Source organism: Sipha flava, unplaced genomic scaffold (assembly GCF_003268045.1).
Source record: "Sipha flava isolate LNK unplaced genomic scaffold, YSA_version1 309_pilon_pilon, whole genome shotgun sequence".
In the NCBI taxonomy this organism is placed as follows: Eukaryota; Metazoa; Arthropoda; class Insecta; order Hemiptera; family Aphididae; genus Sipha; species Sipha flava.
This window is the reverse complement of record NW_020272988.1, coordinates 443,060-470,501: the sequence shown is the minus strand read 5'-3', so window position 1 is coordinate 470,501 and position 27,442 is coordinate 443,060. Positions and strand designations below refer to the sequence as shown.

Genomic DNA, 27,442 nt, shown 5'->3' with positions numbered 1-27,442 from the left:
TTGAATAGCACTAATTGAGCACTAAATAATGGTACCATAGCAAAAATTAGTGCTTGAATTTTTCCGCTAACTTCACGCACCTAAAAACACCTTTGAAATTAGACTAATATTTTTCTAAATCAATTTACACTACCTTATATACAAAAATATTGAGTCAGATCAGGGTCATAGATACAGGGGGATTTAAAGATTTCAACCACCATTTTCGCACCATAAAAAAAGTAGAAAAGTAGAAAATAATTTTTTTTTTATGCACAACAGCATTAATGTAAAGTAGATTTGTAATTTATGAAAAAAAAACAATCTTTATAATATGTATAACCAAGATATGGTAGGTAGTACAAATAAACACGGTTATGTGATCGAAATGAGATAATTAAAAAGTACTCGATAAGTGTGACATTCGGCATGACGTTTCGAATATTGTAGCTGACCCTTAGCGATAGCCTATAAAACATTTCAATGCCAAAAAAAAATAATTAATTAATTAATAAATACCTTAATAAAACAATATATAGTTTCATTTCATATTAAATCATAAAATTTACATAAAAATTAAATATTTATGATGTTCATTTATTTATAATAATAATATATCATAAAAAAACTCAAAAACTGTCCTCTTTAAGTACCTAATCAATACATTCATTAAGTGATATCAATTTCATGAAACGAGTGATTTCATTAAGTGAATGTTATATAATACTAAAATATATAATCGATAGGAGACAATAGAAGTTATATTTAGAAACAAATTGGAGTGTATATCTAAAGAGAATCGAAATAGCCTCATCAACGTATGGTTAACGGGGGCGGACTGGCCAAGGAACAAAGGGGCGCTCGCCTCCTGAGCCTTTGATGATGTCATATTAATTACCCGTATACAAAATTTAACATTAAAATAATATGGTAAAACACCGATCGTTTACTATTAGAATATCCGAATTTGGACGGATTGAGCACGACTAACTAAAAATATTTATTAATTAAAATGTAATAATGATAGGTCCAATAGACTCCCTCCGGGCCCCTCGATACCCAGTCCGCCCCTGACGGTTAGGAATGGTAGCAACGATCCGTCCTCTATCACCAACATAGACAACGACGCATTCGAAGACGCGATTGGCGATGTGTCTCACACTGTCGGACTGTATGAATCCTCCATGAGAACCAACGACGTCAATGTTTTGTGGTTCCCGCCCGTCAGTAGAAAAATATCGCTATTTCAATATTACGAGAGAATAGGGTTGGTGAAAATTGCATTTAACAATAAAAGACCATTACTGTGAAAAAAATGTATAATGATACTAAGGGACACATAAAAGGTCTATAACAGTAATTGCCAAGTACTATGGTGCCGTACAGAGGTGGAACTAGGAATTTTTACGCCCGGGGAAAATGTTAAAATTACGCCCTATCATTGACCAACAATCAAATAATCTTCTCGAGAATTTTTTTTCTAATTATAAAATTATACTTATTGAGTTTTAACTTAATACAAAGTTAAAAATATCAAATTAGTTATTAATAATTACAAAAAACTATATAAATACAATTTTACGCCCGGGGATGAATCCCCGTCTTCCACCCCCTTGTTCGGCCGCTGGTGCCGTAGAATCCTAGTTATAACTTAAACCGAAAACATGTCTGAAAAATGTTTGTTGTTATTTTCTCTCATTTCGTCCAAAATTACTAACACATATTTTCTACTTGATTACACGCTTCGACTAAATCAGCATTTATTGTCTGTGACTGTGTAACGTCAACGTATACGAAAAAATGTTTTCAACTATTATGAGAGGTATAACAAATTTAGCGTCTTTAATTGTACTTAATAACTGACAAGACTTTTGGGCGGCGGTTTCTTTATTTATTAAAGATTTAAATTTTTCTCGTATAACATTAATAGCTGGATATACTTTTATATATTTCACGATTTTTAGGATTATTGAGTTGTCAATAAAAATATTTTTCGACGACATTTCGGGGGAGGGGGGGGGTTAAACCCGGAATCCCCCCTGATTACGGTCATGGTGTATAACGTCCTGTTAATCTAAAAGTTTCAAAATATTTCAAAAACAATGTTTGTCCCGGCGTAACGCTCATTTGAATAAGTAAAACGAGATGCATTTCACGTCAGTTTTGATGTTTTCACACATCTTTCACGCACCTAACGACGTTTTATCGAGTGTGTGTTAAAACTTTAGTTAATAAAGCGTGCATTACAATTTTTCGGAGCGCGTACATCCGTTCATTAATTGTTATTAAGTAGATCACGGTGCTACCGGGCGCAGGTCGCGGAACGACAACACGTTAATAACCGGCCGCGCGGTCACCGGTGCGCGTCAGTGTAGCCCGTTTTGTGTACCGGTCGGTGTATGCCGCACTGCGAGTTGCCGGTCGCTTCGGTGGCCACAGCGATGTATAATAAACACACAACATTGAGAACCCCTAGATAACAGCCCGCCGCGGAATAAGTGATATTGTACACGGTACGTAGTGTGTACACTTGCACACACACACACACACACACACACACACATACACACATATACACAACACACACACACATACACAAGCGTGCGCGTATGTGTGTTATTGGTATAAAAATAACAAATTATTGTTAATAATTTGTATTGTACTACCTATAGAGTTTTTTTATTTTTCTCGTCTACTCCAACTCGTCGTGTTTATCGCGAAACCCGATCGTCACCATCGGGTGATTACGGCACCGGATACTTACGACGGGGCTTCCGACGTACCGCGACTATGGAAAATCAGTCTGTACCCGGATCGTTATTCGAATGTTTGTTGTTCGACGGCGCCCTGACGTGAAATCTCGAAAGTAATTTGGGTTTTTTCGGTTGTTAATGCGCGTCGGATTTCCCGTCCGCGTATGAGACGTTGGGCTTCCGGTGTACCGCCATTCGCGTCGTACCACTTCGGTCTTATTTTTTCCCGCCGGTGAACTGTGCTTTACGCCGTCGCACGGTGTACACATATACCGCTGCTAACGCGTCCGTCCGCTACCTGCGTCTGTGTTGCATGAAATACTGGCACCGTGCACGATATGTCCAAGAAGAAGGATCATGATAGAAAAGGTCAGTGGTCGTGGGCCGACAACATTCATCCCAATGATATCACCTACGAAAATGTCCTCAAAACTTATCGTATTGGACAGTCCAAGTGCAAACCTCTGTCTTGCCGGTGAGTGGCCTACAAATAGTATTACCCGCACGGGTATTACTGACGACTAATCAGTCTAATCGCTTCGATTGTTCGAACTTTTGGTTTCACTATAATGTTGGCTAACCCTCACTTTAGGGTTGCTTGGGTTTTAATTAAATACTAGATGATAAAACCTAGTTTAATGTGCAAATCTGATCTATGTTTTTTTGTAATATTCAATTCTTTCATAACTTTATGTCTTCTGTGGGTTCTTCAATGAAGTTTGTATGATTATGTATGCTATAGAATTTAAAGACAAAAAATTTGACTATATTTAAATGAAATCATATGAAAATTTTGTTTTATTTTATTGTTTTTTCCTTAATGATCCCTAATCTTTTTTAGTTATTTTGTTTATGTATACGTATTCTATGTGTACATCTAACATGACTAATTTTTATGACTGTTTTGTGTATTGATAACAAATTTGTGAAAAGTTCATTTCTTTTATAGGCTGTAAACATATATTTTATTTTTCTAAATATTGCTTAAACTTATGTTTCAACTCACAATTTCAACTAGTACCTATGCAGCAAAATAAAAAATAAAACTTAAGTTCTTTTTGTTAAATGTTATAGTCTTCCAACTGATTTTATTTTCTTATGATTTTTATAAATCATTCCGGTATGATATCATTAAGGATGTATGGACCTGTCTAAGGCTCAGATGTTTTAAATTATGGCTTAGCAATTGTAGTTTTCTCACTTTTATAGTATCAATCATTGTTCTCTGTTCATTTACTTGTTGCAATACTTGATCATTTGATACTTTTGTCTATTTAGCTAATTTGTTGCTTACACTTAAAGCACCATATCTTAAACACTTATATTTATTATTTTTTAATTTTATTTAATATCCATGTGTCTGTTGAATATTATATTATAAATATAATTATGTGGTCCATGATTAATAGGTCTATAATAAGGAGTTCTAGGTTGTGTAAAAAGCAAAACATTTTAAGCAGCAATTTTGCTCAACTTCAAATAAAATCACAATTAGAATTTCTTTATAAGCATATACATAAAAAGTGAGATAAAAAAGTTCCTAGTCCAATTTAAGTTATAGCTAGGATTCTATGGCACCATACTACTTGGAAATTACTAGAACTTTTATGTGTCCTTTAGTATCCTTATTGTGCATTTTTTTTACAGAAATGGTCTTTTATTGTTAAATGCAATTTTCACTAACCCAATTCTTTCCTAGTTTCTGTTTTGCATCTTACCTAATTTATAATTATTTGTCTCTCCTAGTAAAATTAATTAACTTGTCTGGTATAGCTATTCATTTAAATTTTTGTTATTATACTTGTTTTTATAATCATTATTAATTTTTTTTTGCTGATTGTTATTTTCTTTTTATATTTTTAAACTATAGTTAATTTTACCACTAATGTTTTTAAATAACATTTATTTACTTATTTTATTTATGTTTTTAATCATTAAAATATTTTGGAATATCTAACATAAATATTAAAGTTATTGTTATTACATAAAACATGTTACTATTAATCTTACAATAAAATTCTTAAGAAATATATGACTTTCATCAAATAAATTAAAATGCTAATCAATTATTTATACTATCTACCAGAGCAACTTATAATTTAGGAGCATGAAATGGTATGAAAATGCTTATGTTTTTATCATAATTTGTAAAATCTTCCCTCTGCTATATGTAGGATATTTTTAGTAATTTATTATTCTTCTTTTCTAGGTGTTTGCTTTTATTCATATTATTCATCCATTCTGTTATTATTCTTTGGAATTTGCTCTGCTAATTATAACCACTGATTATAGGTGTTTTAAAAAAAAAATTAATAAATATGTATAAAACTTTTGGTTCTTCTGGACTTACTTTTATAATTTGTATACTTATGTAGGTGCAATGTTTTAAATTTTAAATTAATTTAATAATAATTAATAAGCATAGTATAGTTGATAATAAAAAATAAACCTTGTTGGCTTTGTAGAAAATAAAGCCATTTAAAGACATAACATACAGTTTATTACACTAAAAAAATACTAATTAATTTAAAGTGTTATTTAATACTTGCTGTATTACAATACCTGTTTTAAGTTATATCAACTAAATGTGATTAAATATATATTTAAATGAAAAAAATAATAATATTAATTATTGCAAAATTATATATTTCTATTACAAATAAACAAAAATTAATTTTACTCTCTACTATGATCTATGAATAATTGTTTTTATTTTTAAGCACAGTTAAAAATATTCCCATTTTAACTGTATTTTTCTTATATGTATAGTCGTAATTGCAAGAATAATCCATATTGTTTATCTGGACTTGGTGAACAACGTTGGCTTCAAGATAAAGTACGCACTCCTGTTAGTGACTATGAAGATCCAGAACTTGAACGACGACAAAATAATAAGTTTGTTGGTTTAAAAAACTTAGGTGCAACATGTTATATTAACAGTCTTCTGCAGTTGTGGTTTCATAACATTAACTTTAGGTATAAACAAAATATATGTTTTATTTAAAATAGATTTATTTTAAATTGTGTTTCTATTCTATTTTATAGAAAAGCAATATTTAATTGGAAACCTGAAGAAGATTCAATGGAAGGACAAAATAAATCTCTTTTCATTGAAAATGCATATACTCCAGAGACTAGTGTTGGTCATTTACAATTAGTATTTGCTTTGATGCAGTTTGGTAAACAACGATCAGTTGATCCTGAAGACTTTATTACAACTTTAAGAATCAATACTGCACTACAACAGGATGCTCATGTAAGTTTTATTTGTTTAATAGTAGTTATATTTATTTTAGTGAAAAGTATAATTTATTTATATTTTATTAAATTTCAGGAGTTCTCAAATTTGTTCCTATCAGTTTTAGAAAACAAGTTTAGTACACAATCTGATGCTTCTGTTAGAGACATGGTGAAAGATAATTTTCTTGGAGAATATAAATATGTTACTACGTATGATTTATAATTATTAATATTCTTAGTATAACATGTAAAATAAGTAGTAATTTTATCGTTTTTCAGATGTTTAAAATGTAAAACTAAATCTACACGCCCATCAACATTTTATGAACTTGATTTGAACATAAAAGGTCATAAGACATTAAATGACAGTTTGCAAGAGTTCTTAAAAGAAGAACATCTTACTGGAGATGACAAGTATTACTGTGATCATTGTGATAGTAAACAAGATGCTGTGCGAAAAATATGTTTAATCACATTACCTCCTGTGTTAAATATTCAATTGATGCGTTTTGTTTATGATAGGTATGTTTTTAAGACCAATTTCATTGTAAAATGTAAAATTTGGAAATTTAAATATTTTGCAGACAAACAATGCAAAAAAAGAAATTAAATACTTACATACAGTTTTCACAAACATTAGACATGGGGCAATATTTAAATTTACCTGTCCAACCTGATGAATCTTCAAAAGATAAACATATGTACAATTTATGTGCAGTTCTTATACATAAAGGTTCAAGTGCATATTCTGGTCACTATGTTGGTAAGTATTAATACATTTTGTTGAACTATTTGAAAATGATAAAATTATTTTTTTTATCTATATATTATTTTATTATTGTATTTCAGCCCATATTAAAGATATTGCTGCAGAAGAATGGTATAAAATTAATGATGAAAATGTTGAAAAATTAAAGGGTAAAGGTTTAAATTTGTGTACTGAAGATGAGTTTAAACTTAATGGTTCAAAAGTTGCTAAAGCTCCAAAAATTCAAAAAGGAATGTTGCAAACAAATGATGCTTATATGTTGGTTTATATGCATACTAGCATGATAAAAAAACTGAAAACAGAATCTTTTGATTGGAAGTTATCACCACGTTTGACTCATCTTGTTGATGCTCGTAATAATAACTTTGAAAATGCAATATTAAATATTAAAAGTAATCGTGAATATGTAGAAGACAAAGATAAAGTTTTTGTCGAACAAATGTTGAATTTGATAACTGAGATGAATTCAATACCAGCAAAAGAAGAAGATAGAGAGGCTATTTCATTGCAGTGGCTTAATTATTGGTTTAAAATCACACCAAATCAAAGTGTTAAAGAAATAAATAATCATGCTATATTATGTAAACATGAATTACTTGATCCTGATAAAGTGCATGAAGCTAAATACATTGGAACTAAACTAGTATACATTATTAAATCATTTTTGTAAAATGACGACATTAAGTATATTTAATTTCTTATTTTTAGGCTGATAAATTGTATGGTATCTACCAAGGAGGCCCAAGACTGAAGTTGAATTCATCCTTATGTTGGAAATGTGTTAGAAATAAATGTGCCTTATTATACACAAAAACATTAACTACTGAACAAAACAAAACTATAACTTCAATTTTACAAAATTGGGAACCCACTACTATTAATAATAAGTAAGTATTTGTAATATATAAATTTAATTAAATTTCTTAATATTACATTTTACATTTTTAAAACCAATCAATTTATACTATCTATTAATAGTTTAAGTTAATATGTATACAATTGTTCACTAATTATGATAAATAAATAATTGTGTCAAAACTGCACATAGATTTTAATATGATCAGATGTGATATAGCACTGGAATATAAAAGTTAGGTTATTACATTTTTATTGAATTAATTAATTAATTAATTAAATTAATTAACTGATATCTAGCTGTTATTTTTAAAATAATTTTTTACTTATCCACTGTATAAATTATATTTTATTTATTACTTTTGATTGTCTTGAAAAGTAAATTGTATGTAAAGTAACAATGTTTTTTAGGGATCGTTTTACTTAATTTTGATGAATATCATTGGATTTTCAATGTTTTTAGACCAATTAATGTTAGAAACTTGTTGATTGTAGAAGTTAGACAAAATGTTAGTGGAAAATTGGTAATAATTAAAATACTTTTATTAAAAAAAAAATTGAATTTATTACTTTTAAAGTATAAAAAAATATTGAGAACAAGAGGTATCTTGTTAAACATATTTTAATTTTAAAAATATAGATGTGTTTAATATTAAGCTAAAATTTTATTTAAGATTATGTGCAGTTAAAAAAGGCTTTAATCTACATTTTTTAAATGTAATTTAAAATTTATAATAATATTGAAATTAATTTAATAAATATTATAAAATTACCAGTATACAATTACCATACAATTTATATCACATATAGTTTGAATATTTTAGTTTAATGTTTATTTTATTAAGTACATTATTACTAACCTTTTTTAAGTAAATACTTTATTTTTTTTTTTTCAGTAATTCAAGTCGTGAAACTAACTTTTGGGTTGGTAAAGACTCTTTAAAAAGTTGGAGGCGAATGTATTTAGAGTTGTTTGAATATTTTGTGAATAACCATGATATACCTCCAAATACTGATCTGCCACTTAATCCAAATTTGTTGTCTCCAGTATTTTATCCTTCAAATAATTTAGTTGAAGAAGATAGGAAATACTTCAAAGCAAAAGTTATGAAAATGGATCGTATTACGTTGGAGTCTATGGATGGATATCGTAAAATTGCTCATTTACTTGTTAATAATTCATTATCAATTTTTAAAATTTTGAAGCTCACTGATTTCAAACCATTTCATTGTTCCTTGTTAGAATTGGAATCAGTTTTAGAAGAAATGACAAATATACTATCTACAGTTATTGCTAAAAATGTTAATGATGAATTAGCTAACGAAGAGAAAAAAATAAAACAAGAGGTTATTAATGAGAATTATGAAAAGAATAATTTGCATAACGGTGTAGTTAAAATTGAGAATGAATCAAAAACAGACGATGAACACAAAGATGATGATGTAGAGTATAATAGTCAAGAAGAAAAAGATAAACACGATGATTCAGATTCTATAGATAAAAATGATATAGAGTATATGTCATGGATTTTCAATGAAGACATAACTTGTTCACATGGCAAGTTAATAATCAACTTATTTAAGTAATGTTTATTAATTTATTTATTATTGAAAATAGGAAACATGACTATTGAAAATAATACAAGAAAATTGGTTCCCGAAACTGTATGGAGTGTACTTCATTCTTATTTTCCCAAAGCACCAATATTTACTGATGGTATTGAACCTTGCAATATGTGTCGAGTAAGTAACTTAATAGATTAAAAACTTAAGATGGGATATTTATAATTTTCAATTTACAGAGTATGCATAATCAAGATGAGATAACCAAAAATCTTCATCGGCAATCAGCCATTACAGAAAAAGAATTACTAAGTGATTTACTATTGAATAAAAAAAGACCAGTTCCTTCTCATGAAAATTCTCCATATCCTTGTGTTTCTAAAGAATTTTTAGAATCTTGGCGAAAATTTATCAGGTAATTTATAAAATATTGACTAGAATCAGTTCATATTTTATGTATTATTTATTAAAATTACAATAAACTAGTCATATGTGTTGTTGTAAGTCTAAATTTATGACAGAGTTATTTTAATTTCTATACTTTTTTGGTAAATAAATGTGTTTAATTTGGATTAATATGTAAAGTTTAGGTTTGTTTTGTTCCTAAACTTAGTATTTTTTTATCTTAATTTTAGTTATTTATAATTTAGGGTTTGAGCTTTATATGTTTTGCAATTTTATCTTTTCTTCTTATTCAGAGTTGGCATTTAACTTAAAATACACTGATTAAAGAGTACTAATATATTTTGTTTCTTTTCTTTTTTTATATAACAAAGTTGAAAAAGAAATTGGAATGCATACATTTTATTAGCATATAGTTAAAAAATGATAAAAAGGGATTTCAATGTAATTAACCTAAAATATAAGTCATATAAGCATGGTTTTATTATATTTCTATTAAGTGTTTGTTATTCATTGATTTATATGTTTAATATATTTTATGATATAAATATTAAATATAAAATTACTTAGATAATCAGTTCTTGGAATTTGAAATTGTTCTTATTTATGGCTAATAATTGTTGTAGTCTAATGATTGTAAAAACATTTATTTGCATTTTTTAGTTTAAGGATAATTAACAATCAATTACCAGTTAGCTTTACTATTTTATTTTATTCTTCATACTTTTTTTATGTAATTTTTGATGACATTTTAATAATTTTTCCCACCTATACATTAAATATAAGATATTTATTTTTATTGTCGAATAAAACTGGTTAAAGGTCTTTACTTGATTTTAGATTATGAGTTTTGTGTCAAATATTGATTTTATAATTTTTTCTTTTAGTATCTAATATTAAAAACATTTCAAATAACTAAGTATTTCATTGTATTTAACATTGAGTACTGAATGTAGAGATTTGTGATAGTTTTTAATTTAAAATTTAAAATTGAATTGTCTTAGAATAATTAAAATAAAATAAAAATGATACTTAATTTAAACTATATCAAATATAGTTTGAATGAATCAGCAACTGGTTTTGATTTTTTTTTTTTTATTATCGTCACTGCTTTGGTTGATGAGTGCTATAATACATTAAATATAGGGTTCATGTTATGTAATCTATAAATCAGGTTTCTAGAACTGATGTATATAGTTTTTGAAATTCCCTTCTAGATAAATTTAATTAATTAATCTTAAATATTAGTAACCAAGTTGATGATAAAAATTTTTTTTTTACATATTTTTAAAATATCAAGCACTTATTTTTTATTTAATGGCATCAAAATTATATACAGTCAACTCGTGGTATAACAAAGTTTGATATAACAAAAACCTCGATATAATGTATAAAACTGTTGGACCCTTGAAAATCTCGTGGTATAACAAAACATTTAATATTTTGGTCCCCTCGATATAATGAAGATTTTTTGGCCAAAGTTCATGCAGTGTAACGAATATTTACAATTTTGGAGATTGATACTCCACGTTGGCTGCATCCAAGTTGCGGTCAGAGAATATTTTTGAGATAAGGACATATAACATTTGAGGTGATGCGAATTGTAGGTAATATCCTAGTTGCAGTCATATACCTATTATTTATCTGTAAAGTTTATATGTAAAATAAATAAAATTGTATAGTCCAATAGTACAGTGGCATACATATAACTTTTGTATGGGGGGGATCAGTTGCAAACAAATTATTATGGAAGGCAAATTCCTAAACCTAAGTACTTGATTATTTAAATAATAAACAATAAAATATATGTATTGAATGTGTCAAAATGATAATTTACAATAAATCCTTGCAATTTTTTTTTTGTTTCCTTATAATTTCCTTACATTAAAAATACTATTTTTTACAATTTTTGAAAGATTTATGGGGGGGATCTGACCCCGTAAGCTTGAATGAAGCTATATTAGGTTGCCGCGTCGTCTTAAATTTTTAACAAATACATGATGTTGTTGACAGTGTATTTTTTAATATTCTAAATTTAGACAACACTATTAATCACGTAAGCACAAGTGGATACACATAAAAAAAATAAAATAAAAAAATAACTTATTTTTAAAAAAAAATAAGTATGTATGTAATAAAAAAATGAATAAATGTATTCAATAAAATATTTAATAATAATCTAATATTGTATGTAGATATGTAATTATAAAAATCTAATAAAATCTAAATATTCTTTTAAATATCGTTTAAACAAATTTTGTTGATTTATGATTTTGATATAATGAATTTCGATGTAACGAACATTCTACGATATAACATACTTTTTGTTCGGTCCCTTGAAATTTGTTATATTGGAAGTTGACTGTAGTTTAATGGTTATAACTAGAGATCGAGTTTATATGCATTTAAAATTTTTAAATATGCACTTTAAAAGTTTCAAATATGCAAGATAATTTTTGATTGTTACAGCTATTTATTTATTGTAAAATTATAAAATCAAAACACAATTTATTATATTATGTATTATAATAATATAATATTATTGGAAAAACAATAAGTAACAATAATATATTCCATATTGATTTCAGTTAAATTATGATGGTGGTTTGTGATGTTATTTGTATTCATTATGTTTGTATGCAGAAAAACTTTGTTCCATATCAACGCTTGTTATAGGCGCATATTTAAAACTCGACAAAATTTCCTGGGGGGAAAATGTTTGATAGAAGAATTTTTATATTCAACATTCTCACCTTGGTGTATTTTAGAAATTTCTTTTAAAATTAGCAAGCCTTTATTTTTATTAATAATTTCAGAAATTTTTTTTAATTAATGCGCTATTTTCATTTTCAGAAAGATAAATTATAGAATTCGTAATTTGTTCAAAAATTTCTAAATTACTTATGAGTAGCAAACCTAAAGTCTCAAGGTTTTTAATACTTTCAACAATAATCGAAAAATTTTCTGCGATCTGATGAATCCAATGAGCAGCACAAGTCACATGAAAAATGTGGTAAAATAAAATGGTTTTAAATTGTTAGTGGCCTCAACTATATATGGGGCTGTATCAGATAACATTAATAAAACTTTTTCATCATTACAATATTTACAACTAATATGGAAACATATTATTATATTTTTAAAAATATTATCGATTTTTGTATTATTTATTTAAGTATGATCGATAAAAACCCATTTACTGCATGTAATTGCTTACTAAAATATTAACATGCATTATATGCAAAATGCGGTCTCTAGTTATAACACTATGAATTTTATTTTTTAAAAATTTTGAAAAATTGAAATTTATACTAAATTAAAAATAAATAGTTTTGTTTTTATTCTTATGAAAATGTTAACTATTTAGTAATATTTGTACAGAAGTTTAACAAATTTATTAATATTAATTAGTGTTTATCAGGGGCAAATACAGGAAATTACTTCCTAGGGGGAAGTAGGTGGTTTGAAAAAATCTCATAGGAAGCTTTGAAATTACTTTTTAAATTTATCGGTTAAGTAATTTATTTTTGGTATTTATTCTAATATTTTGGAGGTAGGTTTTTTGTATGTTAATCTTCAATAATTTACAGTTAAAATATATGAATAGACATCATAATAATTTAAATTTTATTTTAGTAGAATATTTAACGAATTATTGTCTAAAAGATATTGTTGAAAGTTATTTTTATTTCTTTATTCTGAATTATATAAATTATTCCTAACTATCAATGGTTGAACTTCTTTAAGTTGAGTACAAGATATGTGTTATAATTTAATTTATTAAATTTAGAATATTAATGACAAAGAATTAATTGTGTTTGAAAGATATTTCAAAATAATGAATTAATTAATTTTAAATTACTGAGGTTTATACTTATTATGATGCATTTTTAGATTTTAATACATAAAAAAATTAATTTTTTTTATAAATTATATATTTTAATTTTAAGTATTGACGCATGAAATTTGTATAAAAAATATAAAAGTATTAAGTAAATGTTTAAAGTATTACATTTTAATCATAATTAAACATTTACAGTTTTAAAATTATTTTTTGATTACTTATTATTCTATAATTTCAATTTGGTTTTTGAATATTGGTAGCTCATTAGATCTGATGAGGTTATATTAACTGGGTTAAATGTTTTTCATTTTAATTTTAATATTTCTTGGGATATAAAAAATTATGCACTCAATTTTGAATTTGATTTTAATATTAGTTTTGATTAATAGTAAGATAAGGTAACAACTTTTGCAACTGTCATCATCATTGAACAATCATTGCAACTAGTTGTCCAACATTTGCCTCCCACAACGGATGAGGTGAAAAATATTTAATTCCAGTTTAACTGTCTTAATAAAACTGTAATATAGTAGGGAAGAGAAAATATTTGATAAAATTAGGTAACAAAAACAATGCTTTTGTGATGGTAAATTATAACTTGTCCATTACATTCTATTGTTATATGACAACATTTCAAAGATGGAAATTTTAGTATATTTATAAACATGTTTTATTTTGACATAATGATCAATTTATAGTTATTGACAAATAATTTCTATAAAAGATCATTTGTAAAAAATTTCACTGTAAAACCATTTTATTTTTTACTGAAAAATGCCTTAAGCTTCAATTTTCAAATGCACTAGTATAATTTAATTTAAATTCAGTTCAAATTAAAGTTTTGAAATGTAGATCATATTGCATTTTATTTTGTAATAAATCAGATCTAATTGGAATCAGAATTTAAATAACTATTATTTTTGTTTTATTAACATAAAAATATTAATCTCATTTTAATATTAGCAATTTATAGCAGAAATAAATATTCATGTATATATTGCTAATCCATATAAATTTGATCCATAAATATGTTTAATAGTAAACAATAATTCAAAAATTTGATTGACTTAAAGATTTTAACATTAAATGTCACTAGTTTGTTTCCTCCATTGTTATTGTTATTCTTTAAAATACAATTTATTGTTATAGAAAGTGTAGAATCTTAATGCATTTTCGATGAATGTCTATTTTTGGTTCTTAAGTTTTTGTTTAAATAATTTATATTTAAAAACTAACCGTCTAGTTATACATAACATTTGGAAATAATACCCGTGACGAACATTTGCATGTGGAGTACCCAATAGTTATAATATTGGGCTAAAATTAATAATAGTCAAGTGACGCTTTGCGCTCATAATCAAACTCTTCCATACAAGACTACACTATTGCTTTTTTTTTTTTTTTATCGCGAACAAAAACCATTAATTAGACTAGTCGTCACGTAATGACAGACCTGTTTGAGTGATCGAAAAGTGGTAATGAACGCGCACACAGTTTCACATGATTCTTCATTACCTGCTGCACGGCCCTTAGTGTAATTCTTTACACACCTCGTCGAGCACCGCGCAAATGACAGCCCACATTGTCAGTGACGAATAGCCACACCGCCAAACTAATTGTGTAAAATATATCAATCTTAATCAATTTTTATATATATACGTGTGTGTGTGTGTGTGTGTTTTTGTAGAGTAGTGTAGTTAACGTTGTGCAAAAAACTTGATTTTATTGTACTTTATTATTTATTTATAAATAAATTTACTTATATTTATGCTGCGCGATAAAGGGGGTATCTAGTAAAACGCATAATAGCTAAAAGAAACTGCGGGTAAATCGAGTGATGGTGAAGAGGACGGCCAATAAATCAGAATTCAATTTTGAAGGGTAAAAAGAAGAATGATTTGTAGCCCTAGCAGAGTCAACAAATACAAAACCGCAGACTGTTGCAATATAATTTTACGCGTTCGCGTGTGTATGTACGTAAAAGTAATATAAAGCGCATTAAATCTCCATGTGTCAAAATATCTCTCCCGAAAAGACATTTGTCCATTTGGCAAATTGTTGTGAGCGTCAGTAGAAAACAAAACATTCTCGAACATATTTTTTAAACAAATGCGACGTTGAAAGTTCAATAATTCGGGAGAATATTATTTCAGATAATAAAAATATTGTTTATATATCTATTGATACAATTTAACAATTCATATGTAAATTCGATTAGAATTGATGGAATTATTTTACTGAGTCGTAAATATTATCTAAATAATCGTAAATCTATTGATTGAATAATATCAGTAATTTTATAATAAAAAAAAATGGGTAGTTTATTAAAAATTGGTGAACAAATATGATGTATTTCTATAAATGAGTTCCATGACCGCATATATCTATAATTTGAGCACTGGAACTCCAAATTAGTTTTACTAAAAGTATTATCTTTAATTGTTGCGATTTCGCGTAAAAATTTCATTTTAGTGCCACTTCCCTGACCTGACATGGTTTGGTCACTCTGTGTCCGCTTGTTTCTCACTTGTTAAATCCTTTAAATTCAAAGGATTTATTTTTACAAGGGTCTTGGTCACCCCTTGGATCTCGTGACATCTGCCCCTGGATTTTACTTGTCAAAATGACACTCGCTATTGTATAACATATAACAGTCTAATATTACAAACACCCATGTCGTTTAAAATATCAAAAAAATTATGTAACAAATGTATTATTGTCACATTTGTTCATAGGTTGTTCTTACAGCTTGTTATGTATATTTTCCAGTTGTTTAATTTTGAAGATGTACATATTTTTCAGAATTAAAATCTTTATTATAAATGATTTGATCGGCTTTTGATAGAGTTTCACTGTTTTCATAATTGTTGAATTCGTGCGCGTTTATTTAGAAGTATATGTGACGGTATTTAATTTCACTAGGTGAAATCTTATCAGTTCTAGTATGATTTTTCAACATTTCTGATAACGTTTTAAATTTTATAACTGTTATCTTGGTATAACGTGAAATGTTTAGTATTCTGTTATATTGTATCTGTTTAGTGTCCATGTTAAGAGATAATGTATTATCAACATTTCTATTCTACACATTGAAAAGAAAAACCCGAAAAAAATATCTTGAGAAGTTAGATAGAAGGCAAAACTAGTAATTTTTTTTTAGTTTTACTGGTTTATAAACTCGTAAACAATCAAGCTACGGTACAGTGGGCTGGTGCGGAAAATTCGATTTAGCATGCATGAATAGCTTTTAACCTTCCGAACTTCTAAACAGCTTTCCTTTACATTTGGTTCGTGTCGAATAAGTAAAATTCTTTTAGATGCTCTTTTCTGCTGGCTGCTTTCGAGATTACTCCGTCATTGATAAATATTGTATTATTTTGATGTACGAAGAACTATTAAAACGGACTTTCTGGCGACAGAATAATAATAATAATAATATAATAATAGTTTTGAGACGTCGACGTTGCCTCTCCTACCACTACAGATCCTTCTATGAGCTGGTATAATTAATCAAAAATTTTGAAGGACAATGTGAAGCCGAAAAGGGACGCCTTTGGTATTGTTACAGGGATCGTTATGTGTAATTAATAATTCACACTTAATTAGTCAGAAGATATTCGGGTTGTGGTCAGAGAACCATCGAGGACACGTCGAACAATACGTGGCGAAATTACGAGCCTTCTACTGCTACTGCTCTATGCTTGACGACCTTTCATTTTAAGAGCTACGAGAAAAGGGTCTTTCGAGAATTATTAGACAATGTATAATTATTCAAAATTTGGTGTTGTATATACGGATATACGTTTTTGCGTGTTCGTTCGGACGTTAAGGAACGTTTATAAATTATGTTATCATACTTGCGCGGACACAAAAGGAAGCTAGCCGTTGGCCAAATGCATGCGTGTATTGTGGTGGTGATCGTTTGATTAAATCGTTTCTGATCTTCGAGCATATATTGCTTTTTTATAATGTGATGTGATGTATAATATAAAATATTAACGGAGAAAGAAAATTAATTGAAATTAATTTGTCTTTCGCATATTACAGTAATTTGTCAAATGAAAAAAGCGTTATAATTTTGTAAAACTATAACATTATTATTATGTCAAATTTTATTTTAACATCGAAGTATGTTTCATTATAGAACATAAACTATTTATTGAATACTAATTAACTATATTATTATCAATAGAAAGCTGCGTTATTTATTTAATCTTATAATTTGCATATTTTTAAGAATTTTAAAAACTCTTGGTATATTTAAAATTAACGCCGGATTTTTGTAGTCAATCCTGTATAGTGTGCACACGAAGAGAATCATCAATAATAATAATAAATAGATAAACCTACGACTGAAACGAAAGATGAAAAAAAGAATATTTTTTTATTATATATAGTATATTGCATTATGTATATCACGAGTGCAATAAAAATAAATCTGTTCGTTAAATGAGTACAAAGTGTTGAGCGAGCAAAAGGATAGGAGGGCAAAGTACAGGCAATTGTTGTGGTGGCATCGTGTCCCCGCAAATGACCAAAAATCTTTATTGGAAAATAGGTGGTTGCTTACCTTCCCCTCACAGTGGCAGCGGCTGCACGTCATTTGTTGTTTGATGGCGCTTTCTTTGACGCGTGTTCATGAACGTACGTATATGTACGTTCATATATACGTCCACCGTTGGATCTGAATGTTGACCTAGTCACTGGTGGTTGTGAACTCACTTGTACTATGTTACTGTGTATTGGTGTTTTCCAAAGTAGATGATGTTGCCCCAAGAGTATTTTTAAACAATCTTGGGGGTGGGAAGGATATATTAGTCACAAGTGCAATTGAGAGATGTTGAAAACAACATTTCGGAATATGGTGGTTATCTATACAAGGTAAACAACACTGTTGGTTTATAGTAAAACTTTCAACATAGCTGTTTGTACCGAACTATTTAACTATATCAGTTTTTTCGTATCATTCGTGTCGTGCTATCGTGTGTGTTGGATTTATTATTTCAGTGTATATAAATACTAATTAAAATTCATAATTTGAATCACCTTTTTTTCCTATGCTTTGGCCCGCTGGATTTTAATTTTCTAAAAATTGGCCCTCTAGTAATTTTGAGTGCCCATCCCTGATTTGTACCATATTTGATCTGTTGTGAATGTAGAGTAATTCCCGTCGATATTTTAATATTTGCCAATAAGCACTTCGGAGAATCGATCTGCGTCGGGTCATTGACAAGCTAATTGTTTAAGGAGAACTGCTGGGAATTTTTTTTTAAGCTAGAAGTGAGAATAATAAGTTTAGGAACCACTACTGCGGTGTAGCGGTGCCAGTGCGAGTGTGTTTTATTACTCTGCGTGCGGACACGTTTTAGCCCTCGCGGGGGTGTGGTGATATTACTACGGTAAACTGTAGAGTAAAGATAACTGATAGCCGGCCGTCGTCGACATGTGTTGCTGGTGCCGTGTTCGACGTTACCGCCGTCTCTGCAGTAGTAGTGTTTTCGAAGCTCTAAAGTCATATTGTACAGGTTTCGCAAGAGGATATTTGCAGGGCGCGCGATCGAAGGATACCGTACCGGGGGTGTGTGATGAACGGGACTTAGGGATGACGGTGGCTATCGCGATTAGATGGATTGCTGGCCATCAGGACGACAGACTCTTCGCGCCGGTGGTCTTGTGTGCTAATGACGTCACATGCCGCCGCCGCCGCCGCTTCACACTTCTTTCTGACCCTCTGCTGACAAAACGTATCATTTCTCAAACGACTCAGTAACCGCCGCCATCATCCCACCTTTTCACCGCCGCGGACAACTGCTCCTCATTTTCCATATACCTCTTGTACCGTCCCTGACGAGTCTACCGTGCTCGCATGCTCGTTTCCCCTTGTCGTAACGAGGTTATTTGTTTTTTTTTCCGATAAATAAGCACTGATTTTGTGGTGGTCGATGTTTTTGAAAAAGTTTTTTAATTTTGTCATTGTGAACCATTATCTATAATACACCTACTATTATATCTTTTCGATAACAGACTTTCCGCCGCGACAGTTGACGTTATAATAATTCTCTAAAACCACTGCAACCGTGTTTTTAGTACGGAAATAACTGACGAATTTGATTTTTGTTATTAAGTCAAATTCGTCCGTTTTGCAGGAAAAGTTAAGAATACCTATACGAATTGAGCATTAGGGTTTTTTTTTATACTTTACCTTACTTTTTTAATATTTTAATTAAAAAAGCTTCATTTGTGTTAAAATAATTATTTAATTAATTTACTTATGTAGTCTGGCTTTATAATTGTATCTAAAATATTTTTTCCCGCTATAATTTGTCTCTCATCGTTAGTATTGCGGCCAGGGCGGATAAGGCCGCCGAGACACCGGGATTTTCTTGGTGGGCCCCTACTTATATTGACGAAAATGGGCCAATGAAAAATATTACTACTAATACTATTATACAAGTACATATATACAAATAAAAGTAAATAAATATAATACTGATAATATATATTTAAATCTAGCTTAAATCTATAAATATCATAGCAAATTCCTTTAAAATGAAGAAGAAAAAAAAGTATTTACAGTAGGGTTACATCATTTTAAATGTAATTTTTTTTATGTATTATTTTAATGTATTATTTTAATCAAAAATTAAAAATTACATTTTCTTCAAAATTTCGAGTGCAAATTTTTTTTTCTTTAATGCATATTTTAACATATTAATGTGTATACTTGTGCACGTTAAAGATCTTTTAGCGCAGTGGTGGCCAAACTACGGCCCGCGGGCCAACTCCGGCCCGCCATCATTTAATATCTGGCCCGCGAAAGTCTTCTATATTACAGCACTTATTTGTATAACTGTAATATTTTGCATTTACGTAAAAAAAAATTTAGAATGCATTTTTTTATGGCCCGCGATAAAAAAAAGTTGTTTTTTATGGCCCGAGGAAAAAAAAAGTTTGGCCACCACTGTTTTAGCGCATATTTGATTGGTTTTTAATGCATATAATTCCGTGCTATAATGATAACTGATTGTTTAGATTTAAATTATTATATATATTCACTAGTAAAACCACACGCAAAGTTGATTACTGATACGAGTATATCATGTTTTTCTACAATAATTATACGCGAACTATGTAAATAGTATAATATTGCTAAAACGTTATATAACCAGTTATGCTTCAAAACGAATTAAAACGAAAAGGAGATGCAGAAAATAAAAGGGATAAAAATCGTAAAATAGTTAGAAGAGAGCAAAACATATGTAAAATTGGATAGTATAACATATATTATAATTTTAAATATTATTTAAGAATGTTAACAAAAAAGGTGGTGATTGTTGGGTTGGTTCTCTCAAAGTTGAGGTTATTGTTTAGTTTGAATTTGGATATAATCATGTGGGCTGCTGTATTCAATTTTTCCCGGGCCGGTCAGATTATGCCTATCCGTCCCTGATTGCGGCTTATAGCTGTAAAATAAGATAATGTAATTAAAGAAGCAGTATTTATTTATTGAATAATTTAGTAAATTTAAGTTTAATGATTAGCTATATATACGATTATTTAATATTATATTATTTATATAATATTAGCTATATACACAGTATATACTAAATCACCATATATTTCGCCCGTGAATATGAAATATTTATCAATTTCGAGTAGATATGTAATTATTTACTATTGCATCTTAATTTGTTACAGAAATCCATCTAAAGAACCTAGGCCAAATGCAATTGTTAACGAAGTAATACTTTGCAAAGAACACTCTGGACTATTATTTGAACCACCATCATTATTATACCCAACAGAACAAAATCCGTAAGTAATACATTTGTTAATAATTATGTTATTATATTTTTTAGTTTATAAGCAATTATTCCATGTGTGTACTGATAATTATATTGAATTATTTTAAGTTTCAATTTGTTATTTATTAAATTTAAAACTTAGCTTGAGTATCTGTTTATGTTAATATGTATGTTTGTGTATTTGAGATTAAATAGACTTAAAAACTCCGGACCAATTTTTACGCAGTTTTGTGTTAATGCTTCTTGTTAGCCAGAGATTTCGGTAATCCTATTATGCCATCCTGAAAAACTGGATTTTAAGTATTATTGGTACTGTGGTTATACGTATGGAAAAAACAGTTATTTATATTTATATCTAATAAATTATTGATTATAGATCACCAGGGATTGTAAGGCCATGTATTAAAAACGCATAAATAAGCATGCAATTATGCACTGACATAAGATAAAAAAATATTTAAATATGCACTAAAAAATTCAAAATATGTATTTATATGCATTCAAAATCTTGAACTATGCATAAAAAAATAAATATATAAGTATTTTTTAAAAGAATAAGAATTATCCATTCATTTTTTTTTAAAGTTATAATTAATGAACACATGTTACGACAAAAATAAATTGATAGATTGCAATGTACACGTCATCAGGAGGAGGGTTGTAACGGTGAGCAGTAACATTGTTTCCGTAGTACAGCTTTTAATAACTTAATATTTTATAACTTTATAAAACTCAATGTTATATAAAAATAGAAATACTAAGATTTTGTAAACAAGGTTGGAAAAATAAATAAAAATGAATTTAAACATTTATTGTTCTAATTTTTTTTAATTTCCACGAAAAACGATTTTGCTGAATTTAGATAAAATAATATGTGCTAAAAATTCAAAAAAATCAACTATGTGCTCACTATGTCAATACACACAAAACATGCAAAAACATGCTCATGTTCTATCAAACTTTAGATTTTTATTACCATTGTTATGAAATGAATTTGTATCTCACTTAGCATGTTTTCTGATATAGCAAAAAAAAAATATGCAAATGCATGAACTTACGAGCCCTGTAGATCGCATAAAAATGATCCATAATTTACACGGGTAAATAAATATATACTGGTAGGATAATAATATAATGTAATGAAATCTTACAATAGTAATGCATTGCTGGGCCATCTACTATTATATGTATGTATATATATATATATAATTATAATCGAATTTATACTCATAAAGTAGTCGAAATAGGAAGGTTAAAATATTATTATTAATTTTCTGGTAGAGCTGATCCGAACTAATATTTATCACTCTCTTTTAGTGTTGTTTTGTTGTGTCATATTAAACTCTTAATTAGAAAAAAAAAACATATTACACGACCTTAAGTTTTTATTTAAATGGATCTCTTCCTTAAGTTAATCAATATTATTTTGTTATATTATATGTAGCTAATTGGACTTACAAATCATTCAACGTGTTCATACTTAGATATTATTCAAAAACTCGAAGTGCATGTATTTTTAAGTAAATAATGAAATTGTAAATGTAAAATGTGTTTATATTAAAAAAATCATTAGAAATAATTAAAAATGATAACTGTATCTACAATTTATTATATTATGATTGACAGTGTTTGTCTATCTACATATTATATCTGTATAAATTATGCTATTTTAGTGGTTCTTAAAAGTGATTAGCTTATTAATTTATATATTCACACGAAAGTAGGTAGAATTGTACTAAAAAATGTGTATGTATTTACATTTTAGTACAATAATAAAATAAAGTTAACGAAAATAAAGAATCTTAAATCAATAAATAAAAATTATATATTATTATCATTAAATAAATAAATGAATAAAAAACAAATGTTTGTATTATAGTCATTAAAAATATGATGATATAAATTGATGTCATATATATATGTAATTATAATTATATAAACTGCAATAAAGTGTAAAATAAACGTTTTCGTAAGCATCATAAAAGTTGAAATGTTTTTGTTTTTAATCACTATACTTCTTACATTAAAACTGTTTATGTGAATTTAACTGAAAATATCGTATTTATTTGGCTTTTTTCTGAGTATTGAATTAAAAATGTTGAGTTTGTCAAGTCAAAAAATTACAAGGAGAGATTAGTTGATTTTAATTTCGTGTCGTTGAGTCTCACTAAAAATGGATGTGTTGTGTTTCATTTACTTTATTGAGAATGTTTGGTTCTGTGACGACCTAAGTGGACAATTGATGTGATAAGGGAACGTACAATGGTTTTAATTTATACTTTGATACAATAAAAATTCGTTAAAAAGTTGAAATAAGCTATTTAGTGTCTTCGAGAACGTGAATCGATATTATTATTCGTCTTGTGTTTTTTTTTTTACTCGTTGTCAATTTCGATATTGGGGTGTACAAATTTTTATTAGTAGTACTTATTACATTTTTTACATAGTAGCTGGTGTCACGGCAACATGTTTTTTTTTAGTGGAAAAGTGTTAAAAGTCGACGATCCACGGTTAGTTTTATCACATTTTAAAAACTTCTTGCCGTCAGGATTTGAAATGACACGTAGACCTACCGAGGTGTGGTGCAATTTTCTCTGCCTTGTAATTTCACAGGGTTTTGTCGTTCTCATCGATGCGATCATCCTTAGTTTTTTATTAATTAATTTCGCCATGGGCTGTGGTGGTTATTTTCTTGGTATACAGTATAGTATATATATATTACGTTATTGTTATTTACTCGTTCTCTTTTCGATGGTGATGGTGGCAGCATGGCACCCCTTTTGACTATGAGTTCGTTCCGCGTTAGTTCTTTTCCGGTGATGGCTTTCGATGGGTCAAGTCATGGCAGTAATGCAACCATAGCTGTTACCGTCGTTGTATTCTGTATATAATATATATATATATATATATAGTATAAATATTTATATATATACATGGAAAGAGAGAGATATATAGTAAGGTTAGACGGGAAATTATAATATTTTCGGTCTGTTTAAAATGGTTTTTAATAGCTGGGCGGGATATTGTGCTTATGCATCTATTCCATGAAAGAAGGGGGTACGGGCGCGAAACAATCTTATTGGTCTCTGCTGCTACTGCCGTTTCTAGCGCGAATGGTCCGGAGGAGAGGAATTTAACGTGGCGGTGATTATGCAAATCTAGAGCGAGTGCCTGCCGTGGCGACTATGCAAATCGGTCGTGCCCGCAGGATATGTGTTTTTGTCAGCTGCCGTCAGTATTTAACAAATTATCCAATTAATTAAGTATTATCGTCGCCTCTGCCACCGCCACTGTGGCCGCCCGCACCCTGCTGAGGGAGGTCATCCTTCACCGCTGCTGCCGTGTTTCAGTAGTTTCTCTAATTTGGCTTATGTCATCGGTAATGTGTGGTCAAATACTTACCGCTTTTATAAACGAGTATGCCGTTACTATTTGTATTCGTGTCTATCTTCCATATTCACAGGGTTATACATATTTCTCTAGTAAAAATGTTAACAGTCATAATGATGCTATGACATCTTAGTTAAGAAAATTAATTTTCTATGTATAATCAATATTTACTTCATAGATATGTGATAAAGAAATGTATATGTATGTATTTAACCAAATTTCAAAAAAAATTATTTACTGTTTGTTTTATTGTTAAAATTTAATTATACACTAAAAATATCAATAAGAATCTTATTTTAGTCTGTCGTTCGTTAAAGTTAAGAAATTTCTCAGAGAACTACGTATTATTTTTACGAATTGTGAATTGTATAATAGGTTTGCCTAAGTGCAATTGGTAAATATAATATTAATAATAGACTAACAATGAACTAAGGTGTTAGTATGTTTTTTATTTTATTTTGTTACTTTCAAACTTATATTTTTCTATTTAAGCTAATTTTACCGAAGGTCGATCGTTAGTGTTATTATTTGAAAATACAGTGTTGAACATTTATATAAAAAAATAACTAAAAAGTCATCAAATCTAATCTATCTAATGAGCGAAATTTTAATTAGATTACATACTAAGGAGATTCGAACGTACACGTCCACGTTTTTAAAACGTCGAGATTAATGGCTCAAAATTAAACATGTATTTTTATATGGGTTGTATTTACATAGGAAGATGAACTCGTGTTTGGTAGGGTCTGGTGATGTTCGATTGCACTGTATTGCGCATGTTTAATTTTGAGCGATTAATCGCTACGTTTTAAAAACGTGGACGCGCGCATTCCTATCACTTAGTATTTAATCCACTACACAATATCTATTCTTAGCATATTAGATATAGTTTTTTTTTATTATACTTAAACTTTTTCTTAAATTAAAATAATTAAGACATTGTTATGAAACAACTTTGCTTTCTCATTTCATTTATTAATTTCTTACTTAGCTGTAAATGATTATTATTTTATTTTTAAGACTGCATTTAGTTTATCTTTGTCTAAAAATAAGTATATTTTTTCAAGTAGTTTAACCAAAGGTGATTTGGATTGTAGAATTATGTTGTTAGTTATTATTGTGGTCAATATTTTCGATGAATAGAATAGAACCGAATTTTCTTTATTTAATCTAATTTGTAATTGATGTGTTTCAGAATAGAACTATTAACTGTAGAAGAATGGGAGATTCTTTCACGTTGTTACAAAACTGATTATGCAGTTTATGTATACTTTGATGAACTGGGAGTGTTTAAATCATCCAAACCAGGTAATTTATCACATCTTTAAAACAATTATCATCACACATTTTTAATTATTAATTAGTTGTTTATTATCTGTTTGATTTTATGATTGTATTTTTAATATAACGTGTTTTTTGCAATTATTTAAGAAATAATTTATAGTATTTTCAACTTCAATTAATTTTTTGTTATTTCCCTACATAAATGTACAATGTATTTATTTGATATATTTTATCGTGTACACGAAAACAGGAAAAATAAAAACTAACAAATTTTAATGAGTAAAATTTATACAGCTATTGAGTATTAATAAAGTTATAAAATAAGTTTAAAATTTTCTAAATTTTTCAAAAAAACGATTATTAAAGCGCCTGTTAAACGACTTAATAATTTAATATATTTTAGTTTTGTTTAAAAAACGTTTCACTTAGAAACAAGATACATAATTATTTAAAACTCAAAATATTTGTGCCTGGAACTTTTTTATGATTTAAATCGAATTATATTTGTTTTATTTAATGTAAAACTAAAAATTAATTAACACGTTACGTTACATTAATAAATAATTATTTTTTAATAATTTAAAAATAAAATGATTCGGTAACTTTAAAAAAATCAACAATCTTAATACATTTGTAATCAATATGGAGTATCAACAGTGTATGCTTTTATCAGTAGTGCGCTGGACTAATTTTTGGTGAAGAACTAACATTTATATAAGATACATAAATTTAACTCCTACTGGCGGTTTTGTTTAATACATTAAAACATATAATTTAATATTTATAAAATATTTCTGTATTTGTTATTCGTTATTACTTAATTAGTTAATTTATTACACGTTAACTGTAGTCCTACAAATTAAGATATTAAAAATATTATTTTTAAGCCCAGTATATGACAATATCCGCTGACCCACCACCAAATTCCGAAGACAATTATAATTGTTCCAAAATAAAATACCATTGTTACGCCACTGATATGAATTTCGTATAAGGTTTAACGTTTTAATACGTCGAAACATAATAAATAATGACAATTTTCTAATCGAATTTGTTTGTTATTTATGCATCTCTAACACGAGACTTTTTTCTTCCTTGGAATCTAGTCAAAATTGTTTTGTACAAAAAAAAGATATGTTGATTTTACTTAGAAAAACCTCAAATTTTAGCATTCATTTTTTCTTTACTATATCGTCATTAGCAAATTAGTCTAATTTATTAAGAATGCCAGCAAAAGAAAGATGGCCAACGCGAGGTAATGCATTTTCATTTGGAACGGTCCCAGGAGAACCCGAAACTTTGGTCCGAGCGCTTCCTTCCACAGTGTTTTTTTTTCTCACCACTCCCATCGGACTGCTTCTCTCGTTTTTGCGCCTCCGAATTAATATCGCGTGTTTGCCCCGTCTGCCGACTCCCCATAGCTAGTCTCGAATTTCAATTCCGAATCGGAGGAGGTCATCTTGCTTCGCATATATCTAAACACACATACACAACCAACAATACACGCAGTGGCAAGAAACTAATTCATTTACGAGGGACACGGAGAAGAGAGAATATC

The 27,442-nt window shown here is 28.4% G+C and overlaps 1 protein-coding gene across 3 annotated transcripts in view; it reads left to right on the top strand.

Annotated features, from left to right (window-relative positions):
* The first annotated feature begins 2,529 nt into the window (after nucleotides 1–2,529).
* The window catches only part of LOC112686456 (ubiquitin carboxyl-terminal hydrolase 48-like), a 45,944-nt gene continuing 21,031 nt past the window's right edge, over nucleotides 2,530–27,442 (top strand). Inside the window, exons 1-14 of one of the 3 annotated variants that reach the window (XM_025558729.1) lie at nucleotides 2,536–3,207; nucleotides 5,502–5,708; nucleotides 5,778–5,988; nucleotides 6,067–6,182; nucleotides 6,252–6,494; nucleotides 6,557–6,735; nucleotides 6,822–7,384; nucleotides 7,450–7,628; nucleotides 8,493–8,746; nucleotides 8,840–9,154; nucleotides 9,215–9,339; nucleotides 9,399–9,574; nucleotides 21,104–21,220; nucleotides 25,796–25,908. In XM_025558729.1, coding sequence (XP_025414514.1) covers nucleotides 3,071–3,207; nucleotides 5,502–5,708; nucleotides 5,778–5,988; nucleotides 6,067–6,182; nucleotides 6,252–6,494; nucleotides 6,557–6,735; nucleotides 6,822–7,384; nucleotides 7,450–7,628; nucleotides 8,493–8,746; nucleotides 8,840–9,154; nucleotides 9,215–9,339; nucleotides 9,399–9,574; nucleotides 21,104–21,220; nucleotides 25,796–25,908 — 2,935 coding nt within the window. In that variant the 5' untranslated portion in view covers nucleotides 2,536–3,070. Of the gene's footprint in view, nucleotides 3,208–5,501; nucleotides 5,709–5,777; nucleotides 5,989–6,066; nucleotides 6,183–6,251; nucleotides 6,495–6,556; nucleotides 6,736–6,821; nucleotides 7,385–7,449; nucleotides 7,629–8,492; nucleotides 9,155–9,214; nucleotides 9,340–9,398; nucleotides 9,575–21,103; nucleotides 21,221–25,795; nucleotides 25,909–27,442 lie in introns of all 3 variants that reach the window. The other 2 variants (XR_003148894.1, XM_025558728.1) reach the window with 2 other exon arrangements.